Raw genomic sequence first — 16,139 nt, 5'->3', positions numbered from 1 at the left:
TTTTTATTTTCTTGACTTGTAAATATCAAGCCATCAGTCTCCTTCAGTTTATCCATGTCATTGATTAATTTTTCTCTCTCTTTAAGCAGAATGAAAAGCGAGTATGCAAACGTGGCCCCATGAGTTTTGTCCACTTTGGGTTGACTTAGCAGAAGCAGCCTCACACAGCATTCTGGGTAGAAGTTTTAAATGGAGGATGGTCAGAATGAACAAGACGTCTTTGACTTAGAGGCAACATTCCCCCTGCGAGACCATCCTACGATTTTATTTTAATTTTTGGTTTATTTACTTTTATTTTTTTACCTTTACGAGACCTTGATCCCACAATGGCCGCTTTAGTCAACAAAGACTCTTACCTGCAAAACTTGGCCAAGAAAATTTGCACCCAGGAAGCCCCCGAGCCACAAATAAGGAAATTTGGTACAATTATCTGATGCTGTCATTTACCGTACTTCTTTAGATCAGGGTTTTTTGTAGTAGTGCAGCCTCCTTGGTTATTGTAATTATTTTCATTTCTTTATTTCACAGGATTTATATACTGCTTGCGATGAAACCTCAAAGTGGTGGTACTTAATGTTTTCCCTTATTTTAACCACAGCTCATTTTAGATTATAATCTGCTCAGGAAAGGGTCCTGATGCCACAATGGAATGGCAGTAGTGTGTTTTGAAAATGCAACTTCGAAAAATTCAGTTGTCTTGTCTTGGTGCTTCCTGTAGACCTCCAGAAGTTGCTGGACTACAACTCCCATCATACCTGATCAGCCATACTGGCTAAGGTTGATGGGAGTTGGAGTCCAGCAACATCTGGATGGCCTTCTAACATGTATGTTCTTAGGCATTTATTCCTTGCAGAAATGTTTGCACAGCATCTTGTCAACCAGATTGCAAAATATTTTCCTCTCTTTGTTTAATGAAGTCTTGTGTCTCTGCCTTCAAACATTCCCAGGAACTGGACTGGGAGACAACCGAAGAAGAAGAAGAAGAAGAAGAAGAAGAAGAAGAAGAAAGGCAAGATAGTGGGCACCCCTCTGGGCAAGCAGACAGCACCTGGGGGCAACCAAGCACCACCAGCCAAACAATGTTGCAGGTGAGAGTGTTTCTACAGCCAGTCAGTTAAGCTACTGGGCTGGGTTCTCACATAACTCTAAGCAATGGTTTAGTAACCCATATTTTAGCATTATGTGTGAACCAGGCCACTGAGTTTAGCTGAGTTGAGTTTAGCAGCAATTTGGGATGGGACACAGGTCACATGCTTTCTCCTGTTTTCCTTTACAGGTGGTGACAAGAGCACAGCCGGCTCATTTTCACCCATGAATCTCTTGCAGCAGAGACTGCACGAGAAGATCCAAGAAATCTCTGGCCAGGTAAGAGCAGCACCCTCCTTTAAAAAACAGTTGTCAAGATGTGGAGAAAGCCTGGAGAATCCAAAGCCAATTTTTGGTTGTAGGCATATGCCAATTTAATTTGGGAGCAAGCCTTGTTTAGGGCAATGGAACTTGCTCCTGATTAAACACCCACAGAATTGCACTGTTAGATGTGTGGTGGAAATATTCCTATGCCTCTAGTATTCTGGTTCCAGTTGATATCATACTGGCTTCTGCTCTACCTTGATTTGAACTAAAACAGTTCACCCATCTTTGGAGGCCAGATTTTGGAGGATGTGATGGAGGGTGGTTGATGTATAATAGGGGTGGGAAACCTATGGCTCTCTGGATGTTGAACAGCCAGCTCCCATCAGCCCCAGCCAGCGTTGCCAGTGGTTAGGGACGGTTAGAAACATCTGAAGGGCTACAGGTTCCCCATCCTAAGTGCATAAATATAACACACTCTTCGGTCAGGCCTGTTTGTACTTTGAGATTCTGTTCAAACATAGCATGGGTGAGAAATATTTGGATGAAAAAATCAGCTTTTTAATAATCTTAGCTTTAATGTTTTCACTCTAAAAAGCAAGTTTCTAGATCACATGGCTGAAAATCTAAGCTTATAATACTAAGCAATGCATTCTAAGCTCCCAGTGTCCTTGGCACCTTACCCCTCCCTACGAGAAAGATAGGCAGTGATCCTAAGGATAAGCATGAGCCTAAGTATGCAAATGAAGAACCTTTCTGTTGGTTCAAGAAGAGAGAGAAAAAGGTATACAAAAATGAGAATTCCTGGGTACCATGATCCAAGTTTGGGGGAAGTACTCTTTGGCAAGAGAACACCAGCAGAGGTTTGAAATAGCAAAATACACAACAAAGTAAAGTATGGAAATAAAGATATTTAGACTTTTAAAATATGCCACTTAAAGTGAGTTCCAAAGTTCCCCTCTTTCAGTAGCTTAGGAAAAGAACACATTTGGCAAATTAAAAAGTTTACTTACAAGCTCCCCAAATGTCAGATTCATGTGCTTTTCCATACAGCATTCAGAAAAAGCTGCACAGGCAGTAAAATGTGGCTTAATTACAGTGGTGCAAGTTCCTAAATCATTGGTATAGGAACTGAAGAGTGACTTGTGAAAGATGAGCAACCACCACATCCTCTTACACCTGAGCTGCTCAGGTAAACTGGGGGAGAAAAAAGCCTTGATTATCCAGTCTCTCCCAAAGTGAGCTAAGCACATTGATTTTATGAGGCTAGTTATCCCACAGTTCCAATAACTTTTGCAGTATTTAGGGTTTTTCTGTAAACATGTGTAATATATACATACTCTCTCTCTCTCTCTCTCTCTCTCTCTCTCTCTCTCTCTCTCTCTCTCTCTCTCTCTCTGTGTGTGTGTGTTTTGAAACTGAGATAGATCCCAACACTGTTTAGTTAATAAATAGTGACAATTCTAAGAGTACTCGGGATGGAAAAATTTTAAGAGATGTGACATATACAAATTATTCCTTTAAAAATTACTACTACTACTATTATTAGCTACATAGTAATTAGCAGAGCGGTTCTATAATACTGTCTTCAGAGTATGTCCCACTGAGTTCAATGAGGCCTACTCTTGGGTAAGTAGGTTCAGAATTGCAGCCTAAGTTTTGTTTTCCAGATTAAGTCCAGAGGGTACCAGGGTCTTGAGTCTGTGTATCCTCCTGCTATTAAGATGAATTTTATGGTTGTTCTGTAGGAATAAGCTGGACAGGTTGAAGCAGCTTCCATTTGGGGGGTCAATGGTGATTTCTAAATCATGCATAAAAGTCTGTTGTCCCCCCCCCCCAATATTCTGATTGTGGCATCCAGTAATGTATAATTACATTGTTAGTCTTCCAGCTGAAATTCTCTTGAAGGAAATAATCCTTGCCGGCTTTCCTGCTTTTAAATGTAATGGTAAAGATAATACAGTGACCAGATTTACAATAATATATATTTTAGTGGTCTATTCTAGGTACTGTCTTTTTAGCTTAAAAAGTTCACTTTGCTCTTTTGAACGATTCCTCTTTCTTTTCAACTTGCTGTTTCTTAACAGAGAAACAGCAAAGAGTTGACCCCAGCAGTGTTGGAGAAGAGGCAACGAAGGAAATATGAGGAGAGAAAGAAACGTCAGAGAAAAGAGTTGAGGATGAAAGAAAAAACGGAGAAGAAGGAGGCAGAGGAGGCTTCCGCAGCCATTTCAGAGCCCCAGGCCCCAAAGAATGACACCAAGGCCGAGACTGTCTTCAATAAGGTCGAAGTCCATGAGGAAGGGCTTAGCAAAGTGGAAAAGAGGAAGGCACTGAAAGGCAACATTACTCCACTGACAGGGAAGAATTACAAGCAACTCCTGAGCAGATTGGAATCTCAGAAGAGTAAGCTGAAAAATCTGAAAGACAAGGATGAGGCGAAAGCCAAGGAGCTGGAAGTAAAGATGAAGTGGACAAATGTCCTGTACAAGGCAGAAGGGGTCAAAATCTGCAATGACGAGGACTGGCCTGAAGCGGAAGGAGAAGCACAAAGCCCAGCGCCAGAGGCAGTGGGAGAAGTGGACTGAAAACGTAGTGAACAAAAGGCAGCAGCGGCAAGACAAGCGCCGCATGAACCTCCAGAATAAAAAGATGGCCAAGGTGGAGAGGAAGAAAGCCAAGGCTCTCAAAAAGGGTCGCATCCTGCCCGAGGACCTGGACAAAGCCAAATTTAAATGAATCAGGCTAGTGGACCATTGGAACCCACTCCAAGGCAGGTGCTCACAGGGCTCATTAATAAAAACTATTTTGTAGTGGAACCTCTATAATTTTTAATATCTAAATCTCCTTGGTTGTGAGATGACTTGGAGTCATCAGGCTGTGCAACTAGACCAAGAAGAGGAAGCTCCAGCACTTGAGATGCAAAAGAGATATATTTCCACAAGACTGTTTCTGTGGTCATACAACCCTTAGCTATGCCAGTTGATCAAGTGGATCTTTTCACCCCACTCCCTGAGTCAAGATAAGAGAACCTTCAGTCTGGGTGCTAAATGTGGCCTTCAAAACCTATCTTCCAGGCCCCCTGGCACAGCTTAACACCCTCCTTGAATATTTTCTACCTCTAACTGTGCTATAATGTCTTTTTTTCCCCTTGGGTAAAATGTGTATTCATTGCTCCCCTCCATTTTTGCTTTTGCCCTGCCCATCAACTGGCATGCAGCCCCTTGAAAATTCCCCAGAAGGGAACACAGCCCTAAGGCTGACAAATGTATTTTTTGTGAAGAAATTTCACAAAATCTCATCAACAGGAGCTCAGGAAGGAAGCAAATGAATTTAATATCATAACAATAATGGGATAAATTAAAAGAAAAATGGGAGTATTTTTAATTACTTTATATTAGCGCAACATAAAAATATATAAAAATACTATGTATTAGTTCTCGAAGCTACAAACATGAGTCTAACCAAACTGCGGGAGGCAGTGGAAGACAGGAGTGCCTGGCGTGCTCTGGTCCATGGAGTCACGAAGAGTTGGACACGACTAAACTGTTGGGATACTGCCAGGGAGATAAAGTCCATCTGAGCCCCCAAGCTCGTTGCCGGACGATCCATCGACCTCCCGTAGTCACGCAGTACCAGCAATTTAGCGACACTAAGCCTCAGGCTTAGTGCACACTCTAACAGCAGAATTCACACAGCAAAAGTTGCACCGCATGAGAGCATATTTACAGTTTATTTGGCGTTGGTCAGAACAAAGAAGACATGACCGTCTGCTCCGACTGCTCAGGCAAAACAGCAGAAAAACGAAAGGAACAGACAACAGAAACATCCTGTGAGACAGGAAATTACGCAGGCTGTTATACAAACATCCTGCTCCCTTTTAAGGTGGAACGGAAATATCCTAACATAAACGACTAAACAACAACAACATGTTTACATATAATTTCCAGAAGATAAAGAACAAATATTTACAGCTGTTTGCAGAGATGCACAAAAGTTGAATGTTATCATGAAAATACTAATTCCAGAAGTTAATAAACAATACCACTTTTCCATAAACCAGTCAATTTGAGATTTATAATAGCTTTTTGTGAAATAAGTTTGTGCAGTCCTTTTTGTGGTGGTTCCAGAGTTTTCAGGTATGAGGCAATACACATAACTTCAGTAGGTAAGTTTAATACTGTTTGCAAGCCCTGTGTTTTTTATTTCATTTTCATTTCAACTTTTCAGTAATGTATAAGATTTATTTTTTCATCTGTAGTTAGATGTTAATCTGTTAAATAACCAAAATACTGTTCCAAAAATGGCTTATATTAGAACAGACCCCAAAAGTGGGCATAAGATCAACTTGGGAGGTGTGGTATCTCCAACATATATCTGATGACTTTATAGTATTTAGCCTATGTAGTGTAGGAGATAACTATTTTTTATTTAAATAGGTATATATTTGAAATTTGCATTAATCCAAATTAGGTGGAAATGAATTATGAAAGGAAAACATAAAGCTGAATGAGTGTCTTTTATTCGCAATTGACAAACACTGATTTAAGTGACTATTACTTAAAGGTTGGGGTAAACACTTTTGTAAATAAAAACCCCCCTTTTATAGAGGAGTTTGGATTTGAGGAGGAGTTTGGATTTGATATCCCGCTTTATCACTACCCGGAGGAGTCTCAAAGCGGCTAACATTCACCTTTCCCTTCCTCCCCCCACAACAAACACTCTGTGAGGTGAGTGGGGCTGAGAGACTTCAAAGAAGTGTGACTAGCCCAAGGTCACCCAGCAGCTGCATGTGGAGGAGCGAGGAATTGAACCCAGTTCACCAGATTACGAATCCACCACTCTTAACCACTACACCACACTGGCTATCCTATAGAGGATGGAGCAGCTCCCCTATGAGGAAAGGTTGCAGTGTTTGGAACTTCTTAGTCAAGAGAAAAAGCGAGTAAGAGGAGACGTTATTGAAGTACATAAAATTGTGCATGGAGGTAAAAAAGTGGGCAGAGAATATTTCTCAATCCCGTAACACTAGAAGTCATGGACATGAAGCTTAATGCTGGTGTTACAGGAAAAAACTGCTCCAAGCGCCTGTATAGAGTCCCTAAGTGGGTTCCCTATCTGTAGGAGAAAATAACAGGCCAACCAGAGAATATTGAGAAGCAAAGCAGCTAGTAAGCCTGATCTTTATTAAACTGTTGCAACAGGTTCAGGTAGGTAGCCGTGTTGGTCTGACGCAGTCAGGGAGGAAAAATTGTCCAGTAGCACCTTAGAGACCAACTAAGTTTGTTCTGGATATAAGCTTTCATGTGCATGCACACTTCTTCAGATATCTGAAGACATCCTTCAAATATCCTGTCTTAAGGGCACATTTAAGATATAAATAGGGTGTGAGCCTGTGACCTGTATTCAGGAATTCAGTAGTTATCATAACGAAAGAGTGGCCAGGATGCCCAGGTAATCCAATCAGGTAACCTGGCAGACAGGAAGAAACAACACACCCAGATTTCCACCCCTTCTCTGGTGTATTAAGGGGTGGTCTTGGGCTACACACCTTCTGTGATGTATGTATGATGTTTCTGGGCGTGGTCTTGGACAATTTAAAATGTCTATATAAGGGCTTGTGCACATGGCTCGGGGTCCCTCCCCCCCCCCCGTGTGTGGGGGAGCACCCTGTTGCAACAGCTTTAATAAAGATCTGGCTTACTAGCTGCTTTGCTTCTCAATATTCTCTGGTTGGTCTCTGTTATTTTCTCCTACCGATAGAGAACCTACAAAAGGACTCTATGTGGGCTCTTGGGTACCCCATAAGGGAAAAGGAGCAGCTTTTTCTCATAACAGTTTCCCTTGTACATTTATGAACATTTATTTTATATTTGGGACCTTAAAATGCTTATAACATTGGAGAATTCAGGGCTGGTAAAAGAAAATACTTATTCAAATAGTGCAGACTGGAATTAACTCCCAGATGAGGTAGTGAAGACCACCACCTTGAATGGTTTTGAAAGGATCGAGAAATTCATGGAGGATAAGGCTATCAGTGACTCTTAGCCACCATGGCTATGTTCTGGCTCCAGTTATTGGCCCCCTTTGGTCTCATCCAGCAAGGCTTCCATTCTTATCAAAATCCCCCTTGATCAGACAAGAAGCTTTTCTTATCTGCATCTGTAAGTTCACAATCAAGGCATTAAAGAAGTACCCATCTCCTGTTGCTTGTCCTCAGTTCCTGGTGTGGATAGACTGCCTCTGAAAATGGAGTTTTGATTTCGCCACCAGCCGGGGCCTGTGATCTAATTTTATAAGGGAATGCAAAACAATTTCTCCCCAGTTACCCAAGCAAATCCCCTCCATAAACTCTGGATGCACACCTGTGTCCTGACAAAAACACGTGTATACTAATGAAATCAGCCAGACAGCTCCGTGGCTGGTGCGTGGTGATTTTTGCTACTTCCCAACTTTTTAAAAACAACACGTTTTTACAATCTCTCCCCACCCCCCAAAACATGGAAAGGTGGTAACCTTCAATGCAGGGAATCTTGCATTGAAAAGCAGGATTCAAAATGCAGAAGCATCTTGACGTTATTCTAAGTTTTAAAAAAGGATTCAAGTCGGAAAGACTTGGTACATGCTCGGACTCTTATTTACCGTGCAATATTCTGGTGGTGGTCGGGACGCGGGTGGCGCTGTGGGTAAAAGCCTCAGCGCCTAGGGCTTGCCGATTGAAAGGTCGGCAGTTCGAATCCCCGTGGCGGGGTGCGCTCCCGTTGTTCGGTCCCAGCGCCTGCCAACCTAGCAGTTCGAAAGCACTCCCGGGTGCAAGTAGATAAATAGGGACCGCTTACTAGCGGGAACGTAAACGGCGTTTCTGTGTGCGGCTCTGGCTCGCCAGAGCAGCGATGGCACGCTGGCCACGTGACCCGGAAGTGTCTCTGGACAGCGCTGGCCCCCGGCCTCTTGAGTGAGATGGGCGCACAACCCTAGAGTCTGGCAAGACTGGCCCCTACGGGCAGGGGTACCTTTACCTTTACCTTTTATTCTGGTGGGGGGGAATTATGGAGGAAAACAACTATAAGTGACCAGGACACAATGATGAACTCGTAAGACAAAAACAAGCCCCTGCCGCCCGTAAATTTAAAAAGCCACTTTCCGTGTCTCTATGGCAGTCGTCACCGGAGCACGGCCATGTTGAATCCCATCGAGTCCCACAAGAGAATAACACGAACTTTCTCCATTCCTTCCTCTTCCCTGCTCTTGATAGTCACCATGGCAACCCAAAGACACCGTTCTTGGCCTAGCTGCCTTGAGGCGGCTTTTAGGACTGGCTTTCCAAGGGTTCCTCAGGTAAGGTTTGCTGTCGGGTGAGAGAGGGGCAACTGCGGAAGGCGAGAAGAGATGTTGAAGAGGAGAGTCCCCCCATACATTGCAATGAGTTGCGCTCCTTTCCTTTGCCCTAAGGGGAAAAGCAGCCACATGCATTCTGGGAGAGCAGCACATGGTATGAATCCATTCCTCCCATCACATTTAGTTTGGATCTCAAATGTATCCCTCATGGCAGGACCTGATGCGAGCCACAAAAGCCATTTTTCTCTTCTCCCCAACTATCAGCACAGGACTTGGGGAGGGGGGGACCCCACTCTTGGTTATTGCCTAATTGCATTTGATGATTTGCATAAATAAGTGCTGTAAATAAATTTGCACAATTAAATGCAATCGTATAAATAAATGACAATTTTATTTAAAATTGCTCAGGGCACTGGCACCCAGATAGGTAAATGGCAGATAATGGGGACGGAGTCCACAGTTGCAAATAAGACTGCAGCTATAATATCATAAAACCCCACTGAAATACACTGGCATTTACTGCTGATATATGAGTCAGTTCGAGGTGCCATGCAATTACAAAAAAGTCTTGTTCACAGCAGTTTCTTCCCTACTCACCATTCCCAACATCACTCAAGGAATGACACCAAACCAATTATTTCTTTCTTTCTCTTTCTTTGCATTTCCTTTTTCTCAGCTAACCCAAGAAAAAGTTCAGCTGCAAACCAATCGAGCACCTAGGAAAACTCTGCAACATGACCCTAGTGAAGGTGTCCCGTGTTGTCCCCAGTGGGAAAGTCTACAGACAGATATTTGATAATGAGGTACAGCAATGACAGAAGCTAGAAGACCTGGGTTTTTTTGGGGGGGGGATAGCATCACTTGAAGCAGGGATGGGGAACCTCAGGCACAGAACTGTCTCCGGGCTACACCTCTCCCTAGGCCATGCCCCTATCCAGCTTTGGTTAGTAGATCTGCAGATTAGTAGATCTGCAGGTTCTAGTAAAACACACACACACACACACAGAGAGAGAGAGAGAGAGAGAGAGAGAGAGAGAGAGAGAGAGAGAGTGAGTGTAGGTCCTGCAAGCCTTCGGTCTGCTCACCACTAGACTTAAACTCCGGCAGAGGCAGTTGCAAAGTTGGGTTAGAGCAGTCTTTGCAAACCTAGTGCTCTCCAGGTGTTTTGGACTAAAATTCTTGTCAGGTATTTGTGATGATTCCTTGTGAGTAACCAGGCAGGACTCTGACCTGTCTTTTACAGGTTTTATTGGTGCAAACTATTTACAGTGCAGAAACACACAGTTCTTGTCCGTCTTAGTCACTTGCAGAATCTGGGAGTGGCGCCTTCCGGCATCTCCCCCAACATAAGAACTTAGACACCCCAAATCTCCGCCTCCCCTCCTTGCGTTTTGTTGTAAATAAAAATTGCCCTTTTCCCTTATGGGGTATCCAAGAGCCCGTATAGAGTCTTTACATAGGTTCCCTATTGATAGGAGAGAATAACAGAGGCCAACCAGAGAATATTGAGAAGCAAAGCAGCTAGTAAGCCTGATCTTTATTGATCTGTTGCAACAGGGTGCTCCTCTTACATGCAGGAGAGAGGAGGAACACAGAAAAATGGCATGCAAGGCCTTATAAAGACTTTTGAAATTCCCATCCTGTAGATCAGGACCACCCCCAGAAACATCATACATACATCACAGAAGGGGTGTAACCTAAGACCACCCCTCAGATACATCATACCTACATCACAAAAAAGGCGGTCTAAAACAGAAAAATTGAATGTTGTTTTTCTCCTGTCCTTGTTTATCTCCTGTCTGGCAGGTTACTTGATTGGATTGCCTGGGTAGCCTGGCCAGTCCTTTGTAATGATAAATACTTAGTTCCTGGGCCAGGTCACAGGCCCACACCCTATTCATATCTTAAATGTACCCTTAAGACAGGATTTGTGAGGAAAGAGACAATGGGAGGTTTCCCACTTTGACCTTGCAGAGAAAACATTGGCTCAGTTTAGGAATCAAAATGGTTCCAGGTTGGTCTTCCTGTGCTGATATATGTACGAGCTTGGTTGGTACACTTATGATCATTACCATATATCTAAGACCATAAAATTCCTATCACAGTTTCACCCCCTGCGCAAACTGGGTGATGGAAGTGGCATGTCTGCCTCCTGGCCAGCCCGGCTAGGTGAGGCACTTGGGCTTTCTGCAGCATCTTCGAGCCCTCTCCTCGCTTGGCTGGCCCCTTCCCTCTCTGCTCCACTGGAGGTATGGCTTTCCTCACTGCTGGACGAGGAGCTGCTCCTCAGAAGTGTCGGAGGCTCTCTGTATTCCCCTGCCTCCCTCCCCTGTTCCGATGGCAGTCCCCTGACAGTTCTCATCAGTCCTAGCCAGCACAGGGAGAAGGCTGCGTGAGATTTGTGTCCTAATTCTTTGTGGGATATCTTGCACAGGATCACTAGGGGAGTATCTTGTTCATTATGGTCTGTATCAACCATTTTCAGATAATACCCTCAGACCTGTGTGAAAACATCTGGAGAGACCTCAAGTCCATAAACGTGTTGTAAGTAATGGTTCTAAGTAATGGTTCTAAGTAACGGTTAGGGGACGCGGGTGGCGCTGTGGGTTAAACCACAGAGCCTAGGACTTGCCGATCAGAAGGTCGGCGGTTCGAATCCCTGCAACGGGGTGAGCTCCCGTTGCTTGGTCCCTGCTCCTGCCAACCTAGCAGTTTGAAAACACTTCAAAGTGCAAGTAGATAAATAGGTACCGCTCCGGCGGGAAGGTAAACGGCATTTCCGTGCGCTCCTCTGGTTCGCCAGAAGCGGCTTAGTCATGCTGGTCACATGACCCGGAAGCTGTACGCCGGCTCCCTCGGCCAATAAAGCAAGATGAGCGCCGCAACCCCAGAGTCGGGCACGACTGGACCTAAGGGTCAGGGGTCCCTTTAAGTAATGGTTCTAATTTTATGCTGCTATTAGACTTTTTCCAAGAAATGACAGGTTACCTGCTATTGTTGTAGTTCATTGTATTTTAAATTACATGTAAAAGCAATAACACATATTCTAAAAGAAGAAGATGACTTAACACGTTTAAGCTTTTTAGAGTGTGATCCCAAGTGTTTTGACCAGACTGGAATGTGTTCTTGAACTCTAATAATGTCTCTTGCTTCAAGTTTCTCCCACTCTGTTTCTATTCCAGAGAGGATGCAACACTGGCATTTTTAAAGGCTCAAGAAAGTGAAAATGTTATTGCTGCCCGGGAAGTCCGAGGCCTTGCTGAAGTCATAAGTAAATGTTTACCAATTTACTTCTGGCACTGTAATTGTTAGTTTCTGTTTCCTCACTGAGCAGCTGCTTGCAGTCCCAGGACTGTTTACATTCCACAGTCCAGATACTGTTGGATTCTCACGGGAAAGGGAGACGGGATGTGACGTTACTGGTTTCCTGTTTCCTTTGTTCTTTCGTTTTCCTTTGTTCAGTTGCTCTCTGCTTCTTACAGAGAGGAGATGTATATTTCTTTGTTCTCTGCATAGCTTAGTAATAAAGCATAGCAATGTAGCACCATACCTGCCTCATCCTTCCGTTGTGGACTTTGTTGTTTTAATGCTCTGCTGGGCTCAAAGGAAGATGAGCCATATCAGCTCGGACGACCGGAGCTGAAATTCTAATAGTAATCAGTGTTTTTAGCAAATGTGGTATCTTTCATTTATGCAGACTACCAGCTATACTATTGCAAAGTGCTCTGCTTGGGGCTTCCTTTGAAGATAGCTCAGTAATTGCAGCCAGTGCAGAACACCACTGGTCAGTTTTTGGCCAATACCTTGCCAGTTGCACTGGTGGCCACTGCATTCTCAAACTCAGTTCAACCTGATGTTGATAGTCTTTAAAACCCAAAATTGTTTTGCCGATAGTAACACCTTGAACTTAGGCTGTTACCAAATGGGCCACCAGTGCAGATCTCTGAGCAGAAGTGTTATATGCTGACAGGGCCTCCTGTCAACAACCATGCTGCAGCATTCTGCACTAACTTTAGTTTCAAACCCACACAGAGTTGACTGCAGTAATCCAATCTTGAAGTCACCAATGCCTGAACTATTGTGGTCAAGCCCTCCCTTTTTATTGTCTGCAAGGCACTTCTATGTTTTATTACAGTTAGTTAAATAAAAGAATGAGTAACTATGAACTTGTGCATAAAACTGAAGATGCAACTAAAATGTGGCAGGCTTCTTTAGCAGCATTTTTAGGATTTTTATCTCTCCAGCTGCTCAGGAAACAGCACAATGGTTGTTTACATCATGTGAGTGTCTGAGAGCGTGAGACAGGAAGTCTCAGCACAGTCTCAGTACTGTAGAAAAGTTATTTTGCTTCTGTGTGAAGTGTGCCCTTCTGTACTGCTGCTCAGAGAGAGCAGACACGCTGATGGATTCTCTGTATATAGACAATGAATAAAGTAGTTTAGAGCTACTGATTGTCTCTTTCTTCTGCAATGAGATGCCAGAAGACAAGTGTGCTCCTCTCAGGAGGGAGGGGTCGCTTATTACCGGTCTCTCTGGACTGAGGAAGATTTACAGCCAGAGGGTGACCACCGGAGAGACGCCTCGGTGTCTTGGGAAGGTGGCGGCCTTCCCGGGCGTTTTTCCAACAGGGAATGTCAGCTAACCCAGTGGTTTTGTAAAAACAACAACAACACATTACTATTTTTTAATGTAGAAGGGATTGTAATCTCTCTCTGTATGCTAGCCTGGCATGAGTTCTACAGCTGTGCATACAGTCTAATCTCTCTCCCTCCCTCCCAGTTCCTGAGAATAAAAACAGTGACATTGTGGAACGTATTTCAGAGAGCAGGAGGTGCTGTTACAAAGAGATGGTGGTGACGCTACGGCAGGAATTGGCACGCGTTGGGAAGGTAGGCAGCCCTCTTCACTACTTTAGTGCATCACTATTGATAGTACTAGGGATGGGATAATCTGTCCATTTGCAATGTGAAGCCAATGTGGTGTAGTGGCTTGAGTGCTGGCCTAGGACCTGGAAGACTAGGGTTCAAATTTATCCACTTGGCCATGGAGGTCTCTGAGTGACCTTGGGCCAGCCACTCACTCTCAGCGTAACGTAACTCACAGGGTTGTTGCAGTGAAGATAAAATGGGGAGAAGGAGAACCATGTACACCATATTGAGCTTCTTGGAGGAAAGGTGGGATATAAATGTAACAAAGAAATAAAACTCAGTTCTCTCTGTTTCTCATTTATCCTTATCTTAAATTCAGTTTTTCACTTTTTGCGTGGCGAGTTCCCGCCCCCCATCAGGGAGAAATAAAGACACAGGACACCAGAATTTAAGGTTAAATGGGCGAATTAGGCCACAACTTTATTGATTTCAGGAATGAGAGGCATTGGCTATCGACTAGCCGGCTCCAGCCCGTTTGCTGAAGACTGGGAAGGGTTAACACCATAAAGGGGGAGTCCTGCTGAGGCACGTCAACTAGGAGCTCCCCCGGGTCACCGCTCAGGGGCATGCCTTAGGCCCACAGCTCCATAGGCTTCGGACAGGGCCACGCCCCCCGGAGTCCTTTATCGGACTACCCTTCGTTTTTTGGGGGAGGTGATGGCGTTTCCTTCCCCACACACATCCTCTTAACCCCTCCTTACCAATGCCTAACCGCCACTCGAGCAACCGCTCGCCGCCAATACCCTCATGTCTGAAACCAATCCCTGATCCCCTTTGCTATATCAGTCAGCCAAATGTCATCTTCCGCATCTGAAAGATGCACGCCATCAAACCGGTAGAGGGCCTCGCAGTTGAAACATATGCCAGGGTGGTCAATGACCCGCCCACCCAGGGCTGCCACTCTACGCACAACAGCCTGATCCAAAGCTTTCCTAGCCCTATTTATGGCTATCGGGCACCGGCTATCTCTCCAAATCCGCCTCTCCATCAACGAGGCCCACAGAATGGTGATGTCTGGGTAAGAAGCCTTCAGTTCCTCAAAGTCGCTAAAAATATGCCACATCAAATCGACTGCCTTTTGGTAAGCTAGATCGTTTTCGCCTAATTGAATTACTAAAGCATCTGGGGGGCCCTCCGCTGCCGCTCTAGCCCTAATCATGGGCAACATTTCAGCCCAGCGCATTCCCCTCCTGGAGATCCAAGATATATTGATGTCTGAAGGTAAGTTGAGGTGCGGCCCGAGACCGGAATTGATGGTGCGGACACTGGCCCAATGCACAATGCTGTGCCCGATTATCCAGATGTGTGCCCTCATATTTCCTGTAAGAAAATTGAAACAACAGGCCAAGGTCAGGTAACCCCAGGTAAGCAGTCACAATTTTTTTCTAACATAACTCTTATAAGCATCCGATTTCCAGCGGCCTAGGTCCTTAATCCTCTCGGCACTCAGGCCCAGGTGCATTGCCGTAGTGGCCGCTCCTATCTGAAAAGAGTGCGCTGCGAAATCCGCGGGAGGTAAGCTGCATGCTGCAATTGTCAAACGCATGACATGAGTGAACTGGTGCCGCGTCAGGGGTGAGCCATCTGCATGAATCAGGAGTGGCCCTGCCAAATTAGTTCTCATAAACAAGAAGCGCCTAGTGTCCTTAACTGGGCATGGGCCTGGTTTTCCGGTTGCCAAGAGCTGAACTAAAGCCCCCCTCCCGTACTGGTCTGTTTTGGAACTGCGTATCCACAAGGCTAGATCCTCCCGTGATAGCGTGACATCGCTCAACAGCAAACCCCAGGAAGAACCTCGTTGACCCCCTTCGTATACCACCTCCCCAACGCGAAGTGCGCCGAAAAAGGCGATGGAATATGCCGCTGCGAATAAGCGGGCCTCGTACTTAGTCCAGCAAACAGTTCTCAACTTTTTATGGATCTGGTAAAGGATGTCAAACGATATTGGCCTTCTCTTATCACAGCTGGGGGGCTGCAGCCTACGCCAGCCCTCCAAGGCCTTCTGCACAACAAAGTCGGCGCATGGGTCAGAGGAATAAACTGCCTTGCAAAAGAATGATATTGCCTCCACCTGTAAGTTAAGGGTTTTAGGGGCGCGGCCCAACCGTCTCAGGTGTACTAAGTAGGAAAGAACCTCAGACTTGACGGGAGGGGAATTGATTCTAGCGGCATAGGAGTTACTGCGGAATCTTAAGAAATCCGACCAAGCTTTCTTATACAATCTTAAAGTGGAAGGTGCCACCGAGGCTAATACTCCTTGCATCACTTCTAGTTCCCAAGGCTCTATAGGTGCTCCGGGAATGGCTGTGGCAGCTGGTGCACGTCCGGTGCTAACGAGCAGAAGCGGTCCATCTGAAAACGAGATAGGGCACCCGCAATGTCGTTGTTAACACCAGGCACAAATTTGGCGGAAAAGTGGATATTGAGCTCTAAGCACAAGAGGATGAAGGAACGTAGAAGGACTCCCACCCTTGGTGACCGGGTTGCCTGCTTGGAAAGGACTGATACTACTGCCTGGTTGTC

The 16,139-nt window shown here is 44.9% G+C and overlaps 2 protein-coding genes across 3 annotated transcripts in view; one reads left to right on the top strand and one right to left on the bottom strand.

Annotated features, from left to right (window-relative positions):
• LOC128405964 (mediator of RNA polymerase II transcription subunit 22-like) overlaps positions 1–16,139 on the bottom strand; it is a 167,361-nt gene that overhangs the window by 98,425 nt on the left and 52,797 nt on the right. The window lies entirely within an intron of this gene.
• Positions 1,277–4,710, top strand: LOC128405963 (surfeit locus protein 6-like). Its single transcript, XM_053373020.1, is given in 3 exon segments — positions 1,277–1,365; positions 3,438–3,871; positions 3,873–4,710. Coding segments are annotated over 3 exon segments (705 nt in total). The 5' UTR covers positions 1,277–1,311; the 3' UTR covers positions 4,090–4,710.

The sequence above is a fragment of the Podarcis raffonei genome, chromosome W, assembly GCF_027172205.1.
Source record: "Podarcis raffonei isolate rPodRaf1 chromosome W, rPodRaf1.pri, whole genome shotgun sequence".
Classification (NCBI taxonomy): domain Eukaryota; kingdom Metazoa; phylum Chordata; class Lepidosauria; order Squamata; family Lacertidae; genus Podarcis; species Podarcis raffonei.
The sequence above is the reverse complement of the archived record's forward strand: the minus strand, read 5'-3'. Positions and strand labels throughout refer to the sequence as shown.